The sequence below is a fragment of the Spermophilus citellus genome (genome assembly GCF_964194105.1).
Source record: "Spermophilus citellus genome assembly, chromosome: 4".
Taxonomy (NCBI): domain Eukaryota; kingdom Metazoa; phylum Chordata; class Mammalia; order Rodentia; family Sciuridae; genus Spermophilus; species Spermophilus citellus.
In genome coordinates this window covers 29,274,924-29,290,692 of record NC_138185.1, presented here as the reverse complement: position 1 = coordinate 29,290,692, position 15,769 = coordinate 29,274,924, and the positions used below count along the sequence as shown (strand labels likewise).

The following is a 15,769-nucleotide window of genomic DNA, read 5'->3' as shown; positions in this document are numbered from 1 at the left end:
CTGCATAGTGGCCCAACAGTGAAAACATGACCCTGTTGCCCAGCACAGTGGGGAAAATGCTCTAGGAATAACACGTTCCAGGACCTAGAGGGGATAGGGCTTCGGCCTTATGGGGTGCTGTGCCTAGTGCTGCAGGGGAGAGCAGGGGCTGTACTGCTCCCTGCATAGGGCAGTGACAGAGGGACTGAGGAGAGAATGGCAGATTGGAAGACATGGGGACTGGTCTAATGGAAGGGAGAAAATGCCATGTTTTTGGCTTATTTGGTGGTTGGTCAGGGTCCATGACAGTGGCAGCCAGCAGAAGCGGTATGGATCTGAGGCTCAGGCAGAGCCTCTCTGTGTACCTGGGGGCAGCAGCTGTGGCAGATGAACACCTGGCTCCCAGACTTCCCTCACATTACCTTGCAGGATTCTGGCTCAACAAATGTCCCCAAGGATGAAGATATTTTGGACTTCAGTGACTGTGAAGAATTCCTGCAATCCAATAAGAAAAAACACCCCAACAGAACAGAAGAAGTAGCCCAAAAAGAAAACAGGAATGGCAAAGATGTTCAAACCCTTCGGTAGGGCTGGGAGTCTAGCTCAGTGGCAGAGTGCTTGCTTAGAACAGTCAAGGCCCTGTGTTCTGTTCCTAGCACTGCAAAACAAACAAAACCCTTGGTAATCAAAGAAATGCAAGCCAAAAGAGATGCCACTTTACATTTGATGAGTTGTTAAAGGCCAAATTGGGTTGAATGCAGGGCATGGAGTCCAGTATAATTCTGCTCCAGGGTGGTGGTGATGGGCTTAGGTACAAGAATATTCTCCATAGTCCTATATGGGGATGGGTAGCTAAAGATAAAGCAAACAAAGCATAGTGTGCACCCAGGACAGAACTCTGAAGAAGCCAATCAGCAAATACCAGGGTGTCCTGCCCCAAACTCCATGTATCTACTATACACATGTGGTGTGTGATTCTACTTTGGGGGTCCCTTCCTCAGTAGCCTGGGTGTTCCCTGTAGGTAGGATCATATCCAGAATCATAGGCAAGGGACAGGCAGATCTCCAGCATCGCATACTTAAGACCTTGGCAGACATCACCCTCCCACTCTGAGACCACCCAGGAGGATAGGTGAGGTGCTGATACCTCCTGGGTAAACTACCCAGCTAGGTATGGCAGGCAAGAGGGAAGCAAAGCACTGCCCCAGGTCAGGGGAAGACAATGTTCTCAACGGCTGAGCCCAGCCCTGGGCCACCTTGCCAGGACTGAAGAACATATGCTGGAGTAGAGGCTTTCCAGAGCTGCCTGGGAGCACAAAACTTACCCTGGGAGTGGTCTACTAGGACTGAGGAGTACCGCCCCAACCTGCTTTCTGCCCTGACCTGTTTTTTTGTTTTTTTTTAAACATCCTTGGGGTTGTATACCCTTCCTTATCAGAAAAAGGCCTGCAGGAAATGCAAGGCAGCCACCTGACACCCCCTAAGCCCCTCCCTGGGAATGGCTTCACCAGGGCACAGTGAGGGTCTGAGGCAGTTCTCCTGATGGACCTCTAGACCCCAGGCAAAACTGGCATATGGCATATCACCCCAGCTGGGGTCAAAGATTCCATCCCTTCCCCACCAGAAAAATAACTTGGTATTACAATCAAGCCAACATCTCAACTGCTCAAATGTACAATAGTATAAAGTAAATATCCTGAACGTTCCCCACTGCCCACCCCACAATCCAGCAAAGACCATAGAGGCCAGCTGGCAGTGGCATCGACTGGTAGGTGGGTAGATAACACACATCCTGCAAGGAATGGCCAGCTCACAATTCATGACTCGAAAGAACACAAGCAGAGAAGATGTAACATGCAAGCCAGCAAAGGGTAGGCAAACATCCTTGACAGCGATGCCCTTGTCTCACCACCCCCAAGGGGACTCAGAAGACATCAGCCTGGCAGGGTTCAAAGCAGATGTATCTAGTTTATTTTGGAAACAAGTACCTTCCAGAATTTTTATTTCCCACATTTTAAGAACATTGAAGACTGTTTGGTTCTTTCCCAAACCCTCAATCCTGCCAAGGCCAGTTTTAGCACCTAAAGACCTCTCAGGATCCTAGGCCTAGAGATCACTGAATCCCAGATGGCCTAAGGGCAAGAGACTGGCATCAACTTGCTCAGAATTTCTCTAAGCAGTTAGCTGCTCTTCCAGACCAGGATAGGGAGATTGCCTTGACACCCCCAGCAAGGGGAAACCCTGAAGGAAGTACTTCCAGGGGTGCCTGCCTAATGGTGCAGGTTTAGGCTAGCCCTCCCCAGATCCCTGGCCTGAGTGGTCTCCTCCAGCCTCAGGAGGAGTCATGCTGCCAAAATACTTTTGCAACTCCAGCAGGGCCCGGAAGCGATGAGAGATGACGTTCTTCTTGGCCTTGGGCATCTCTGCGTACCTAAGGGGTAACAGTAGCTGCTCAGAGAACAGGGAGCCTAGACCCCAGAGGATGCCTAGCTCCATTCCACCTCATCTTACCCCCAAATCACAGAGTCCAAAGCTCAAGAAGCAGCCCCCCACACACATACACAAAGTGGGACAGGAGCCACCAACTCCTGGCAGTCTATTAATTAAAAAAAAAATGGAGTTTTAAGTTCCTTTGTTGATATTAATGAACATGATGAATGTTAAATTTGCTCCAGTGTGGCTAAAACTTAAGGGAATCTGAGGAGAAGTGGATGAGCTGCATGTTTGATCAGCTTTGTCATCTGTTGACAGGAAGCAGCAGAGCCTGACAGAGCAAACACAGCAGTCCCCTCTAATGCCCTGAGTAAGTTGCAGGGGAGGATCCCAAACAGATACGGGCTACAGGCCCATGCTCCATGCCAAGAATCCAGGGAGGTGAGAATCCACACCCGACTGGTGGGCTTCAGACCTTTGTTATCCAACACAGTAGCCATTAGCCACATGTGACTATGTAAGTTTAACACAACTGAACACAAATAAATCCAGGCACTCAGGGTGTAGCTCAGTGGTAGAGCACTTGCCTAGCATGCACAAGACTGGATTTAATTCCTAGCACCATAAAAAATAAATACAATTCTTCAGTCTAAATGCATTTTAAGTGCTCCACAGCCGAATACGGCTAATAGCTATCCAACCAGACAGTGCAGATATAGAATATCTGCTGCCCCAGAGCATTCTTGGACAGTGCTGCTTCACAATGTCCTTAGCCCTGTGTGGCTTCTGTGAAGCCTCAGGCCAAGCTCCCTAGGGCCTATCCAGCCCAGAAAGACTGATTCCAATATTGACCAATGTGTGCCACATAAATATGGGGAGGGGAGGTAGTGTGAAATACTGAGAATATATAGTATTATTTGAATAATTTTTCCAACCCAGACTGGAGAGTCAAAATTACCCCACAAAACTGTTACATTTAAATATTTTGATAAGCCAAGGCCAGAGAAGGAAAGCCAGCAGTAGCACAGCAGTTCTGGGACAAGCTGGAGCCTGAGAGCTCAGGATACCCAGCTCCGCCCTGCTGTGGGCTGTGTCACCAGATTCCTTGCGTCTACCCCAGCAGAGCTGCCTACAGCTGGAACAGCACTCTCAGAACCTGCCCCGCCCATATCCGCATTACTAAACTTGGGCAGGGTGCCCACCCAACCCCACATCCCAGAGAAAAAATGGGCTCCTTACGTCTGCTCATATCCATCAGGCTGAAAGCAGGGGTCCCAGCCAAAGTCCCGGCAGCCTCGGGGCACCACAATTTGGCCCTGCCACAGAAAAGAGAGCACAGGTGTATAACTGGGCATGGAGGAGATGCACTAGGAGGCAGTTTGAATTTGGTTAGTTAATGCATGTGATTAAACCCAGTTCACTCAAAATGTAATTCAAGGGGCTAGGGCTCAGTGGTAGAGCACTTGTCTCGCATGTATGAGGTCCTGGGTTCAATCCTCAGCACCACATAAATAAAATAAAAAGGTGTTAAAATATTAAAAAATATGTAATTCAAGGGAACTAAGGTGCTTATAAATGTTTGTTGAAAATCTAAATAAAATGCAAATCAGGGAATACAGGGAGTAACCATGTATTCAATTGGTCCACTAACACCTCTGGGGCCAACATTTTCCTCTCTACACTTTTGATAAACTGTGACTTCATTGAAGAAAAATGACTCAACCTAAAAAAACTAATAGAAAACATTTTCTCCTAAGAGGAAGTTAAATAGCCAGTGATGTAGCTCAGTGCTAGAATGCTTACCTAGCAACCATGAGACCTGAAGTTTTATCCTTAGTAAAACAAAACCAAAAAAAGCAGCAGCAACAACCACCACCACCAAAAAAAAAAAAAAAAAAAAAAAAAAAAAAAAGAAGAAGAAGAAGAAAAAGAAAACAAGAGAGGCTCTAGCAGGTAAACACCCTAATAGAAAGTATTGGGCTGGGATTGTGGCTCAGCAGTGGAGCGCTCACCTAGCACGGGCAGGATCCGGGTTCGATCCTCAGCACCACATAAAAATAAAATTCATTGTGTTGTGTCCATCTACACCAAAAAAATAAAAAATAAAAAAAAAAGAAAAAGAAAAAGAAAGTATTCAGCAGTGGCTAAACACATCCAGGAGCTTAAGTAATACTGGCTATAATAGTCAAATTCCAACATGAAAATGTTACAGAGAGAACAAATTATAATCCAATGTCGTAAAATGTCATTTTGCCATCAAAGTAAAAAAAAAAAAAAATCTTTTCAAAACAGAGCTAGGGATGCAGTTCAGTGGTAGAGCACTTACCTAGAATGCAAGAGGTCCCAGGTTCAATCCCTAGCATCACAAGACAAACAAACCAAAACAAAAAAAAGGCAATGGTGGATGATAGGGATAAGCCACATAAATGCCAAGTTATGCAGAGCCAAGGGCAAATTCTGTTTCTGCTAGTGGGGAGCTGTGTGATTAGGCCACTTAGTGTACCATTCTGAGCCTCACTCCTGCAACACATGTTTTCTGAGCACCTACAGTAGACCAGGCAGTGTTCTTAGCACTGGGGTCACAGCAAACATATCCTTCCTGCCTATAGTGAATGTCAAACAGGCATGACACCAGTAAATTAATCGGTGATTAACAAATGCAAAGTACCTTAAAGGGGACCAACAGGGTGTTGAGTTTCAGAACAACAGGACGGAGTGACATGGATGGGGAGCTCAGGGAAAGACACAGTGAGGAAGGGACCCTTTAGCCATATACAGGGTTGCAGCAAGAACATTCCAGGTGTCAAACATAGCTGGCACAAAGTCTCTGAAACTCAGCACATCTGAGTTGCAGAAAGAATAACGTGGTTAACTTGCCACTGTGAACAATGTGTGTCTGGTGTGCCAATGTGGATAAGCAGTACAAGGTGAAAACAGAACAAGACAAAGAAACAAGGCTACTCAGGGGAGGTGGGGGCTGCCAGGCAACAAATGCAAGAAGTAGCTAAAGCCAGAAACAGGGAATGGTGGGGTCTGCAGTGACACAGGTCCTATCAACAGGTTCTTGAAGTGATGTTGTGTCACTGTAGCATTATTTTACAATAGCCGAGAGGTGGAAGTAATCCAAAGGTCATCGACAGGTAGGTCAATAAAGAAAATGTAGTCTATGTATACGATGGAATATTTTTTAGTCTTAAAATCACAGAAGTTCTGTCATGCTAATGAATGAACCTTGAACACATTATGCTAAGTGAAATAACCCAATCATAAAAAGACAAATATTGTATGACTCTATTTACAGAGGTATCTAAAGTAGTTAAACTCTTTAGAAGTAGTAAGTAGAATGGTAGATGCTAGGGGCTGGAGGACGGGAGTTAAAGGGAGTTATTCAATGGGTAGTTTCAGATTTTTTAAAATGAAGTTGTGACAGGCATGGTGGCAAATGCCTGTAATCTCAGTGATTTAGGAGGCCAAGGCAAAGGATTGTGAGTTTGAGGCCAGTCTCAGCAATTTAGTGAGGCCTAAGCAATTTAGCAAGATTCTGTCTCAATAAAAATACTGGATTGAGAAAAAATTAGAGCAGGTTACAGATATCACAAAATAGGCCTTGTGCTGATAAGCTGGATATGGGGATACAGAGTTCATTAAGGAAAAAGGGCTGGGGTTGTAGCTCACCAGTAGAGCACTCGTCTAGCACGTGCAAGGCCCTGGGTTGGATCCTTAGCACCACATAAAAAAATAGATAAATAAATGTATTGTGTCCAACTACTTCTAAAAAATAAATATTTAAAAAAAAAAACGGTTAAGGAAAAAAAAGGGGGAGAGGGCTAGGGATGTGGCTCAGGGCTCAGTGGTAAAGCACTCCTGGATTCAATCCCCAGAACCAAATAAAAAAGTTCTGGAGATATGTTATACATATGAATATATTTAATGCTATTGTAATGTACACTTAAAAATGGTTTTGAACCAAGGATGTAGCTTAATGGTAGAGCACTTGCATACTTGCATAGCATGCACGAGGCCCTAGACTGAATCCCCAATGCCACAAAAAATAAATAAAACCAGCTGTGATGGCACACGCCTAGAATCCCAGCTACACCCAGAAGCTGAGGAGGGAGGATCACAAGTTCCATATCAGCCTTGACAACATAATGAAACTTTGTCTCAAAATAAAACTAAAAAAAAAAAAAAAAAAAAAAAAAGGCTGGGGATGTAGCTCAGCAGTGGAGTACTTGCCTGGCACATGGGCCCTGGATTCCATACAAAATAGGGATGGGGGATGAGGCTCAGTAGTCAAGTAACCCTGAGTTCAATCCCTGGTATTCCCCCCCACCAGCACCAATTATTTTTTAAAACCAAGCAGGGTAAAGGAAAATATATGAACAATTCCCAGAAAAATGTCTGGATTTTATCCTGGCAGGAGGAACTGAGCAGGGTGATGTGCTGGAAGGCACAGTCCTGTCATAGGGAAAGAATGGACAGGGTCTGGGGGCAGTTGACCAGCTGTGATAGAAGTGCAGACCTTGAGAAAAGCAGCTAAACCTGAGTCAGTCAGGTAGGTGTAAAGTGTTAAATGGCAGGCAGCTGGGAAAGGAATAAGTTAAGGTGAAGAATTAAAATTCTGAGCTGGGGTTTTGCTTGGTGGTGGAGTGCTTGCCTAGCATTGCATACAAAGAAATGTATTTCACTTGAACTCTCCTAAGGTTCAATCCCTAGTATTGAGAGAGGGAGGGAGAATAAAAGGAATTCTATGCAAACATGAAGTCAGAAAGGCTGTGAGACACTCAAGGTGAGCATTAGCCTTGGCAGATGGATAAGAAGATTTGGCCGTAGAGAAATCTGGGCTATAGATGTAGCTTCAGGAGCAGTAACCTTTAATTTGTACAACTGTTTCTTATAGGGTACACACTGCAGAGATTTGGGTGTATAAGGCCTCAGGAGTTGTTAATCATTTTGTTTCCCTGAACTAGTAGCTTCAGCGACCACAGAAGTTTGGGGATTGACAACACTTCTAATGATAGTGCTCAATGGTGCCTCATACAAGGCACTGATAACTAACTCTGGATACCACATACCCTTCCAGGAAGGTCCAGCAAAAGACCCTGGATGTCCACTCAGGTCGCAACGCCCTCTGGTGGCCCATGGGAGAATGGCATCTGAGTGGGTACTTACTGAGGTTCGGCCCCTGAACAGGTGCACTGGCTCGCTGGGTTCCCCAGTGCTGAGCGCGAAGGTGCAGAGTGCATAGGCTGACTTGTCCTCAAAGCCGGCCAGAAGCTGATAGAGACCTGTGTGTAGATACTATGAGGGCTCAGTGCATCTGTGCTGCCCAGTCCCACCTGCCAAAGACCACCAAGGGTGAGAAGGAAAGAGTTCCTCAAGTTTGGATTAGGTTGGGTGGGAGGCTGCCAAAGCTTATCCTAGCTCTCATAAGGGAGCTGAGACCCAGATCAAGATTCTGGGTATCCGCTTTCCTCTGGCACAATGAGACCAAGGCTTTTATCAAAGTCAGAAAATCAACCAATACAGTAGGAACTTGTTTGATTTCCAGTGCAAAATGAACCATGTAAAGGCATTTTTGTCACAACCAAGGAAATCTCCAAACTAATTAGGTAATACTATGAAATTAATTGAGGTGTAACTCAAGTGGTATAGTGTGTGTTCAGCATGGCTGAGGCCCTGGGTTCAATCCCTCGCATCAGTATGTATGTGTGTATGTGTATACAACACACACACATACACACACACACACATAATTTTAGTTGGTTAATGTTTTTAATTTTTTCATCTTTTAGACATAAAGGCTGAAGAACTTAATAGATATTATGGTGTTGGGGATTTGCTTTTAAATACTGGATTGAGAAAAAATTAGAGCAGGTTACAGATATCACAAAATAGGCCTTGTGCTGATAAGCTGGATATGGGGATACAGAGTTCATTATTTTACTATACTTTAAAAATCGACAAATAATTGAATATATTTATGTCTATTATTCTATTCTACTACTGGCCATGTTTGAAATGCTCCATGTATAAAGTGTTTTTTAAAGAAGGACCAATTTGGTTTACACATGAGGGTGACAGGGTATGGATTGCTGGGGTCTAGGACAGGCTGATCCTACGACCCATGAGCCAGGCCCTGGCTGAAACAAGCAACTGCATGTAGTCACTAGGGTCAAGTCCCTCTTGAGATGCAGAATCAACCACAGCCCCTTTGTCCCTCAAATTCACAATACCTACCACCCCCCACATCTCACTACTCTCTGGAACAAATGAGTGGCAGTTTAAAGAAAGGAAAATAGAGATGGAGAGGCTCAATGCCAGGGACTACAGCCTGGGATTCCTGTTTACTAGTGGGGGCCCACTCCCCTGAATTACCCTGATTCTCAGTTCCCAACAGATCCAAGGGAATAAACAATGGGGACAGTACCTTCAGGCTTTAACTTCTCCAGAAACCATTTTCTGCAAAAGAAATAAAAGAGTCAGACACCAGGAGCAAATGGATCTTCTGCCACTCTCTCTGGGCTGTGCCCTACAGGGATCAGAGCTCAAGAAAAACCACAGGGAAATGATAAAAACTGTCTCAACTCAAAACTAAGAGAAATAATCTAGGGGCAGGGGGTGTAGCTCAGTGGTAGAGCATGTCTTTAATACATTAGGCCCTGAGTTCAATCCAACAAAAAAGAGAGGGGGTGGGTGGGGAGGAGATGGAGGGAGGTCAGGGGAGAGAATGATTTAATAGGAAAACTATTTTTGCCTGGAGGCAAACAGGCAGTGCACAGAAGAATCAATAACCAAACAAAGGCCTCAACCTCATTGGTAACAAGAGAAATGAAAACTAAGACTGCATTGGATGACATTCCACACTTCTCAAAGTGCAAAATATTAAAAAATCATAATCCTCAGAGCCAGTGAGGATGTGAGCAATATAATACTATAGACTAGAAATATATACAGGTACTATTGCTTTGGCAAGCAAACCGATCATCTAAATGTTAAAGACATTTATACCTCAAACCTAGCAACAGAACTATGTATATATGTCACCATGCATGATGGTATATGCCTATAACCCCAATGACTCAAGAGGTTGAGGCAGGAAGATAGTAAGTTCAAGGACAGCCTCAACAAATCACTGAGACCCTTAGCAACTTGTTAAGACCATCTCAAAAAAAAAAAAAAAAATTAAAGAGTGCTGACAATTAACTCAGTGGGAAAGTATTCCTAAATTCAATTCCCAGTACTAAAAACTAAATAAATTTTAAAAACTGTGCTTATGTTCCTAAGCCCATGGAGGGATCTTCAAATTGGAGTAATTGTACCTAGAGATACACAAAGACCTTCTTTTTTTTTTTTTAAAACATTTATTTATTTATTTTTAGGTGGTACTGAGGATCGAACTCAGTGCCTCACGCATACTAGGCAAACGCTCTTCCTCTGAGCCACAACCCCAGCCACAAAGACCTTCTAAGGGAGTCCAGGGTACTGGGTAGTTTCAAAGAAATAAATTTTCAGATCTCAACTTCCTTATTCTTTTCCTGAAACTGATATGCTTATGAATGTACCACTGAAATTGGTGGGTTCCCCTTTCCCATCTCCACTTACACAATCACATTCTCACACTGTACAAAAGAAAGGCACACCTCTCTATCCCTAATCCTTCTTTAGGATAAGAGAAATATTGGTGTTGATGTTGGACAGTGAATGACCTGCAATATCAAGTAACCAATCTTTGGCAGTTCCAGTGGTTTTGTGGTTGGGGCCCTAGAAAGGGTTTGGTGGGAACACTTACATATAGGGGCCAGGTAGCCCTCCGAGGGCGTTGAAGCACAGACAAGTATCCTCCACCAGGACAGGCCCCTGTACCTACAGCACAAGGACATGAATCCCTGAGACCTACAACCAGCAGTAGGCTCCATCCCTGCCCTGAATTTCCGGGGCACCCAGGCTGAAGCCAACCCAGCAGCCAGTTGAGATCTGCAGAAGATAAAGTCACAAGGCCCTGCCCTCTTTATCTTCATTTTAGAGATAGAGACACCAAACCATTGGCAAGTGTAAAGATAGCTCCAGATACAGCAATGGAAGTGCTGGGATTCACATCCAGGCAATTCAACCCTTCATAACATTTCTCAATTTGCAAAAATGTGCAAGTGCAGGTGTGGATGTGTATAGGGAGAACATAGGGCTGAAATGTACATACTGAGAATCAGAAGAGGGTGGTTAGAGAGGGAATGTGTGTTTTTATGGTAGTCTTGGGGGATACCAGGCAGTTAAGGCTGAGACAGAATGGAAGTGTTTCAAAGCCAACAATTACTGATCCAAAGCTAGCTGGGCCTGAGCAGTTCTCTGAAATCACAACAGAACTGTGCCCTCTCTATTGTTCTCTAACTGTTCTCAGCAGGTACAACCTCAGGAACCACCACAACAAGCTACAAAAGAGGACTGAGTGTGGGACAAGCAGGACAAATGTAAGATAAGCACCTGGCGGGCTGCCTCTTGACACTTCTGTATGGAAATTTCATCCGGCTCTCCCTGGTATTCTGGCACTTTTTAGGGAAACAGACACACACAGAGTCAGGTCAAAGGAAGATAGAGAAATGGAAACATCTTTTAAAAAATAAAACAAAACAGAGACATACGGTCAATTTTCTGTGCCACCAAAGTGCATGGAAATTTATCTCCTAGGATCTGAATGACCTGTTCCAAAATGAAAGAACATTTATCACCATCTACTAATAATTCCCCATTAGTACCTAAACTGTCACTGAACTTTCTTATCAAGTAACTCATGCATCACTCCTCTAAAGCTTACCAAGTCAAGTCCATGAGCCTCATCCCAACCTTCAGGGTCTAATTCCAGCAAATTAGCACCCTATCTCCTCACTCCTCTGTCCCCTCCTATTTCAGGCCTCTGCTTGTGCTACTCATCACCCCACCTTTTTGCTTCTCAATCCTTTCGGAAACCCTACCCATCCTCTCATACCAGGAATTCTCTGTCTGGGATTACCCAGAGTTCAGGAGACCTGCGAACCTGAATGGGAAAAAAATATCCTTCTTTATTCTCACTAGACTCCCAATTGAAATTTTGTCCTCTTTTAATATCATAAATATAGACAACAAACCAAAATAGTGTTATCAGTTCCTGTGACTTTTAAACCTATTAAAATCACAGATGTTTTTGTACCATATTATAATTTTGCCTGTACCTCAAAATATTTACAGGGAAAGAAGAAAAAAGTCTTTACAATCTTTTTTTTTTTTTTTTTGAGGTGCTGGTGATCAAACCCAGGATCTTATGCATGCAAGGCAAGCTCTCTACCACTGAGCTACATCCCCAGCCTCCTTGAGATTTTAAAATCAAGGAAACTGCACACATTGCTAGATTGAATCCTTTAATGCATTAATAAAACATGTAACAAGACCACAAATATTTTTAATATTCTGAAAACTGTACTTCAATATAGTTGATCTCCTTTGTAATCCTATGTATTTTTGTACACCATTTTCATAAGAAGGAGTCCATGGGCTTCATCAGTTTGCCAATGGGGTTTCAAGAGATGAAAAGTCTTCTGTTCTACATGAAGTTCAAGTCATCTTCTCTAGGGCCTTGTGAAGCCCAGGCAAATGCTGTACCATTGAGCTATACTCCCAACCCCAGACTGTTTTTGTTTTTGTGCTGGTGGTCAAACCCAAGACTTGCACATACTAGGCAAGCACTCTACCACTAAGCTACATCCTCAAATGTTATTCAAATGTAGAAGGCCATATTCTTAGTCAGAGGCTTGAGGTCTGTATGAACTCCATTCTGGATGGCACTGTCTGTCTGACTGGTCTGGCCTCAGCAGGGTATTAGCTCCCAAGAAGGTCAACCCTGTCCTGACACAGAAGTGCCATCAGTCTCTATGTTACAGAGAAATGCAGGTTCCTCTACTGCCCCTCATTCATTTGTCTCAGACATATTTAGTAAGTGTAATCCTAATTGCCCACACATGACCTCATCTCCTTGGCCATGGCTAAGAAGGAGCAAACCCTTGACTCAAGTCCTGCCAATCACAGCTGATGTCTAGCAGAAGTCTCATTGTACCCTCCACCAGTAGGAAAAAAAGCTGAAAGACTCCAATAGAAGTAGGGATGAATATGCAAAGGAAACTACAAGGACAGGTCAGCCTTGAGAGCTAATCCTTAAGTCGTTTAGGATATCTTAGCATCATATTCCTACCAGACCTTTGCCTGTTACTTGTAGCCAAAGATGTTCTGTCAATCCCCAGAGACCTCTCAACTAGCTTAGACAGAAACTTTGGATCTACTGCTTCTTTTACTCCTGTTTCATAGTGCTGTGAAGCAGATGTCCCACACTATCCTGCTAGGACTCAAAAACAATACCCCAAAGTAGCAACTTAGTCCCTCAGAAGCAAGCCTCAAAAAGCAAAGTCTAGTCAAGCATGGTGGCACACTGACTCTGGAGATTGAGGCAGGTAGAACTAAGTTTGAGGCCAGCCTGAACAACTTAGTAATACTCTGCCTCAAAATAAAAAATAAAAAGGATTGGAGATTTAGAGCACCCCTAGGTTAAATCCCCAGTACTTCATAATGATAATAATAATTATTGTTATTTTTAAAAAACTTAAAAAGCAAAGTCTCTGGCTTTCTATTCTGTCTCCAGCTCCCCTTTCTCCCCACAAGGCAAGCCAGAGAAACTAGAAATGCTTCCCAATGTAGGGTCATATAAATTAAAACTCCTTCTCCCCAGAATGAGCTGGAAAGCCTAAAAATATTAATATTGCCCTGCCTTCCTGTCCTGAAGCTGGCCATAAAGAAATTCTCTGAATTATCTTGTCTGACTGTAGATGGTAAAACCCCCAATTCAGAGGGGGTCCTTGCCTATACAAGTAAGAAATGTTGCACACAGAGACCAAGAATCAGAACACGCTTTGTTCAGTCTATTAGCATAGGATTATACCCTTTTTGTCTAATCACATTTCCACACAGTTGTCCATGTTCCATCAAATCTAAGAATAAAAATAAGCCTCTTTCAGGCTGGGGGTATAGCTCAGCGGTAAAGTGCTTGCCTAGTAGTAAGCTGAAGGCCGCCCTGGGTTTGATTCTTAGCACCAGAGGGGTTGAGAGAGAAGAATTCCCTATCTTTGGATCTTCATTCTGAAGACTCTGTTGTATATAAAATCTGGATTAAATACATTTTATGATTCTTTTTCGCTAACTTGTCTTTTGTTAGTTATCAGCCATGACTCTTATAATGGGTGGGGAAAGGTTTCACTCCATCTCACAAAAGCCAAAACTGGCTAAGAGTGCTTCTGGACCGTAGTGGGGCATGGCCTGCTCAGTTTGAGTCCCCATACACGCCCTCTCTGGATCCCTGCACCTCCAAATCAGCAGCAGCATCTAGATTTGTCTTAGAGATACAAGTGAGATCTCGGGGCCCCAGTGTGGGTCTAGATAAAAGAGGAGAACTTTGAGACTTGTGCTAAGGGCCTCGCCACTCCTCCAGACCCCGAAGCACCTGACCTGACAAGCTCTGAGGTCTGTCAAAATGTTCATCCCTTCAACTCTCAGGGAACCCCCACTCCGCCGCAGTCCCATCCTGATCCCCCAACGCCTTGCAGACGGTCAGGTCCTGACCCATGCTTCCCAGGGGGCCAACTCTTCGTTCTCCCTCTACGCCTCCTCTGCATGCTTCCCTCGCCTGGAAACCCCATCTCAGCCCTACTCCCAGCCACCTCCAGGTCAGCTCCCCACACCCTCCTGGCACCTCCTCCAGCTTCTTGGAGTTCCCCGTGACAAACACGATCTTCTTCCCGGTCAAGGAGGCTGCCATGACGAGCCCCGGTATCCGCTCAGCGTTCCCGGAAGCCCATTTGCCTGAAGTCGAAAGATACTTCCGGCTGGAGACGGAAGTGGGAGGCTCGGTTTCCGGCCGAATTGGGGATCCGGAGGCGTATCTCCGGTGGCGGGTACATCCTGTTTCGGGGTTGGAGAAACACTGTGTCCGCCGGTGAGCGCCAGGAATCCTTGCACAGACGAACAGCTTTTTCCAAATGAGCAGCCTAAACGCCTGGCGCTAGTCGGGAGCAGAATGGCGCGGCACCTTTTGTTCCCAAATTATTGGGAACTTCGGGTGCTGAGTTTGAGGGACCACGGACCCGGGCACCAAGAAAAGCAAAGAACCAATGTGGCTGCTGATGAGCTGCAGCCCTGTGCCCTGGGCGGTTGTCACTCTCTGTGGGCTCAAGTCTGTCCCAGAGAACCGGCTCCTAGGCAAGGGCTCCCAAGCCCTTTTTCCTTACCTTACTTTCAGCCCCACTCCTTGAGTTCCTCTTTGCCGACCATCTCAGAAATGCTTACTGTGAACTTAACCTTGGCGCAACCTAAAGCAAGCCCGTTTTTTTGTTTGTTTTGTTTTGTTTTTCCCCATCTCGCAGTGTTGGGAACTCAATATTTTGACTCTCTGGTTCTTTCATCTGTCCAGCCTTTCAAACCCATCATTCATTTTCCATGGCCACTGCACTGCAGACAGAGGTATCCTCCTGTCTCAGTCTCCAGAGTGGCTAGGATTACAGGCATGCACCTCTGCGTCTGGCTGGTCTGTGTTAATGATGAATTCCTCGGGTTATTCTGATGCTCATTAGAGTGAGAACCACTGCTTTGATTGGTGACCTGCTCTCTTTTATTGAGGCAGAAAACATTTATTCTCTGCAAAGCCCTTAGAGGAGTGGCTTTTGGGAATTTTGGAGCAGAGGAGGGTCTGGAAGACATCAGTTACCCCAAGGATCCTGAGAAGAAGACAGAGGTCCCACACCATCCGCATGCCTTCCTTGGATCTCAGCGAGCTCAAGTTTCAGCTTCCCTTTATTCACTCCCCCCAACCACTACTCCCGGTTTGGTACCCAGGATTGACCCCAGGGGCACTTAACCACTGAGCCACATCCCCAGCCCTTTTAATTTTTTTTTTTTTTTTTTTTTTTTTTTTGAGACAGGGTCACAGTAAATTGCTTATGGTCTTCCTAATTGCCGAGGCTGGCCTTGAATTTGAAATCTTCCTGTTTCAGCCTCCCTAGTTACTGGGATTACAGGTGTGCACCACCATGCCTGGCAACTTTTATTTGCTTTTATAACACTGGCCTTCCCTAGGAATACTAATATCCTTACTGCAGATTCATAATCGTTTGTGTTTTTATTTTGTTTCTTCCTTATTATGGTTTAAATATGAGGTGTCCCCCCAAAGTTCCTGTGTTAATACAAAAAGAAAAATGATTGAATTATGAGAGGTATAACCTTACAGTGAATTAATCCATTTGATGGAGTAACGATTTGAATGGATTCCTGGTGTTAACTGCAGGCA

The 15,769-nt window shown here is 44.6% G+C and overlaps 1 protein-coding gene across 3 annotated transcripts; it reads right to left on the bottom strand.

Annotated features, from left to right (window-relative positions):
• Positions 1–1,927: 1,927 nt before the first annotated feature.
• On the bottom strand, positions 1,928–14,306 carry ITPA (inosine triphosphatase). 3 transcript variants are annotated; one of them, XM_081291322.1, is made up of 8 exons: positions 14,180–14,306; positions 11,052–11,109; positions 10,894–10,958; positions 10,205–10,278; positions 8,843–8,874; positions 7,585–7,700; positions 3,652–3,728; positions 1,928–2,410 (listed from the first exon to the last, which is right to left on the bottom strand). In XM_081291322.1, exons 1-8 carry the CDS (start codon positions 14,243–14,245, stop codon positions 2,269–2,271), a joined length of 630 nt encoding a protein of 209 aa, XP_081147448.1. In that variant the 5' UTR covers positions 14,246–14,306; the 3' UTR covers positions 1,928–2,268. The 3 variants fall into 3 exon arrangements, with proteins under 3 accessions (XP_081147448.1, XP_081147449.1, XP_081147450.1); XM_081291323.1 differs by having other exon boundaries at positions 1,928–2,402; XM_081291324.1 differs by lacking the exon at positions 10,205–10,278 and having other exon boundaries at positions 14,180–14,261.
• Positions 14,307–15,769: the final 1,463 nt, after the last annotated feature.

Bases quoted from the DNA above. Each gene is read 5' to 3' on its own strand.
- ITPA (XM_081291322.1), bottom strand. From the start codon at position 14,245: ATGGCAGCCTCCTTGACCGGGAAGAAGATCGTGTTTGTCACGGGGAAC. The intron at 8,875-10,204 runs GTAAGTGTTCCC...TTTCTTTTGCAG, and splicing joins GGGCTACCTGGCCCCTATAT to AAAATGGTTTCTGGAGAAGT. The intron at 2,411-3,651 runs GTAAGGAGCCCA...GTTACCCCTTAG, and splicing joins CCTGATGGATATGAGCAGAC to GTACGCAGAGATGCCCAAGG.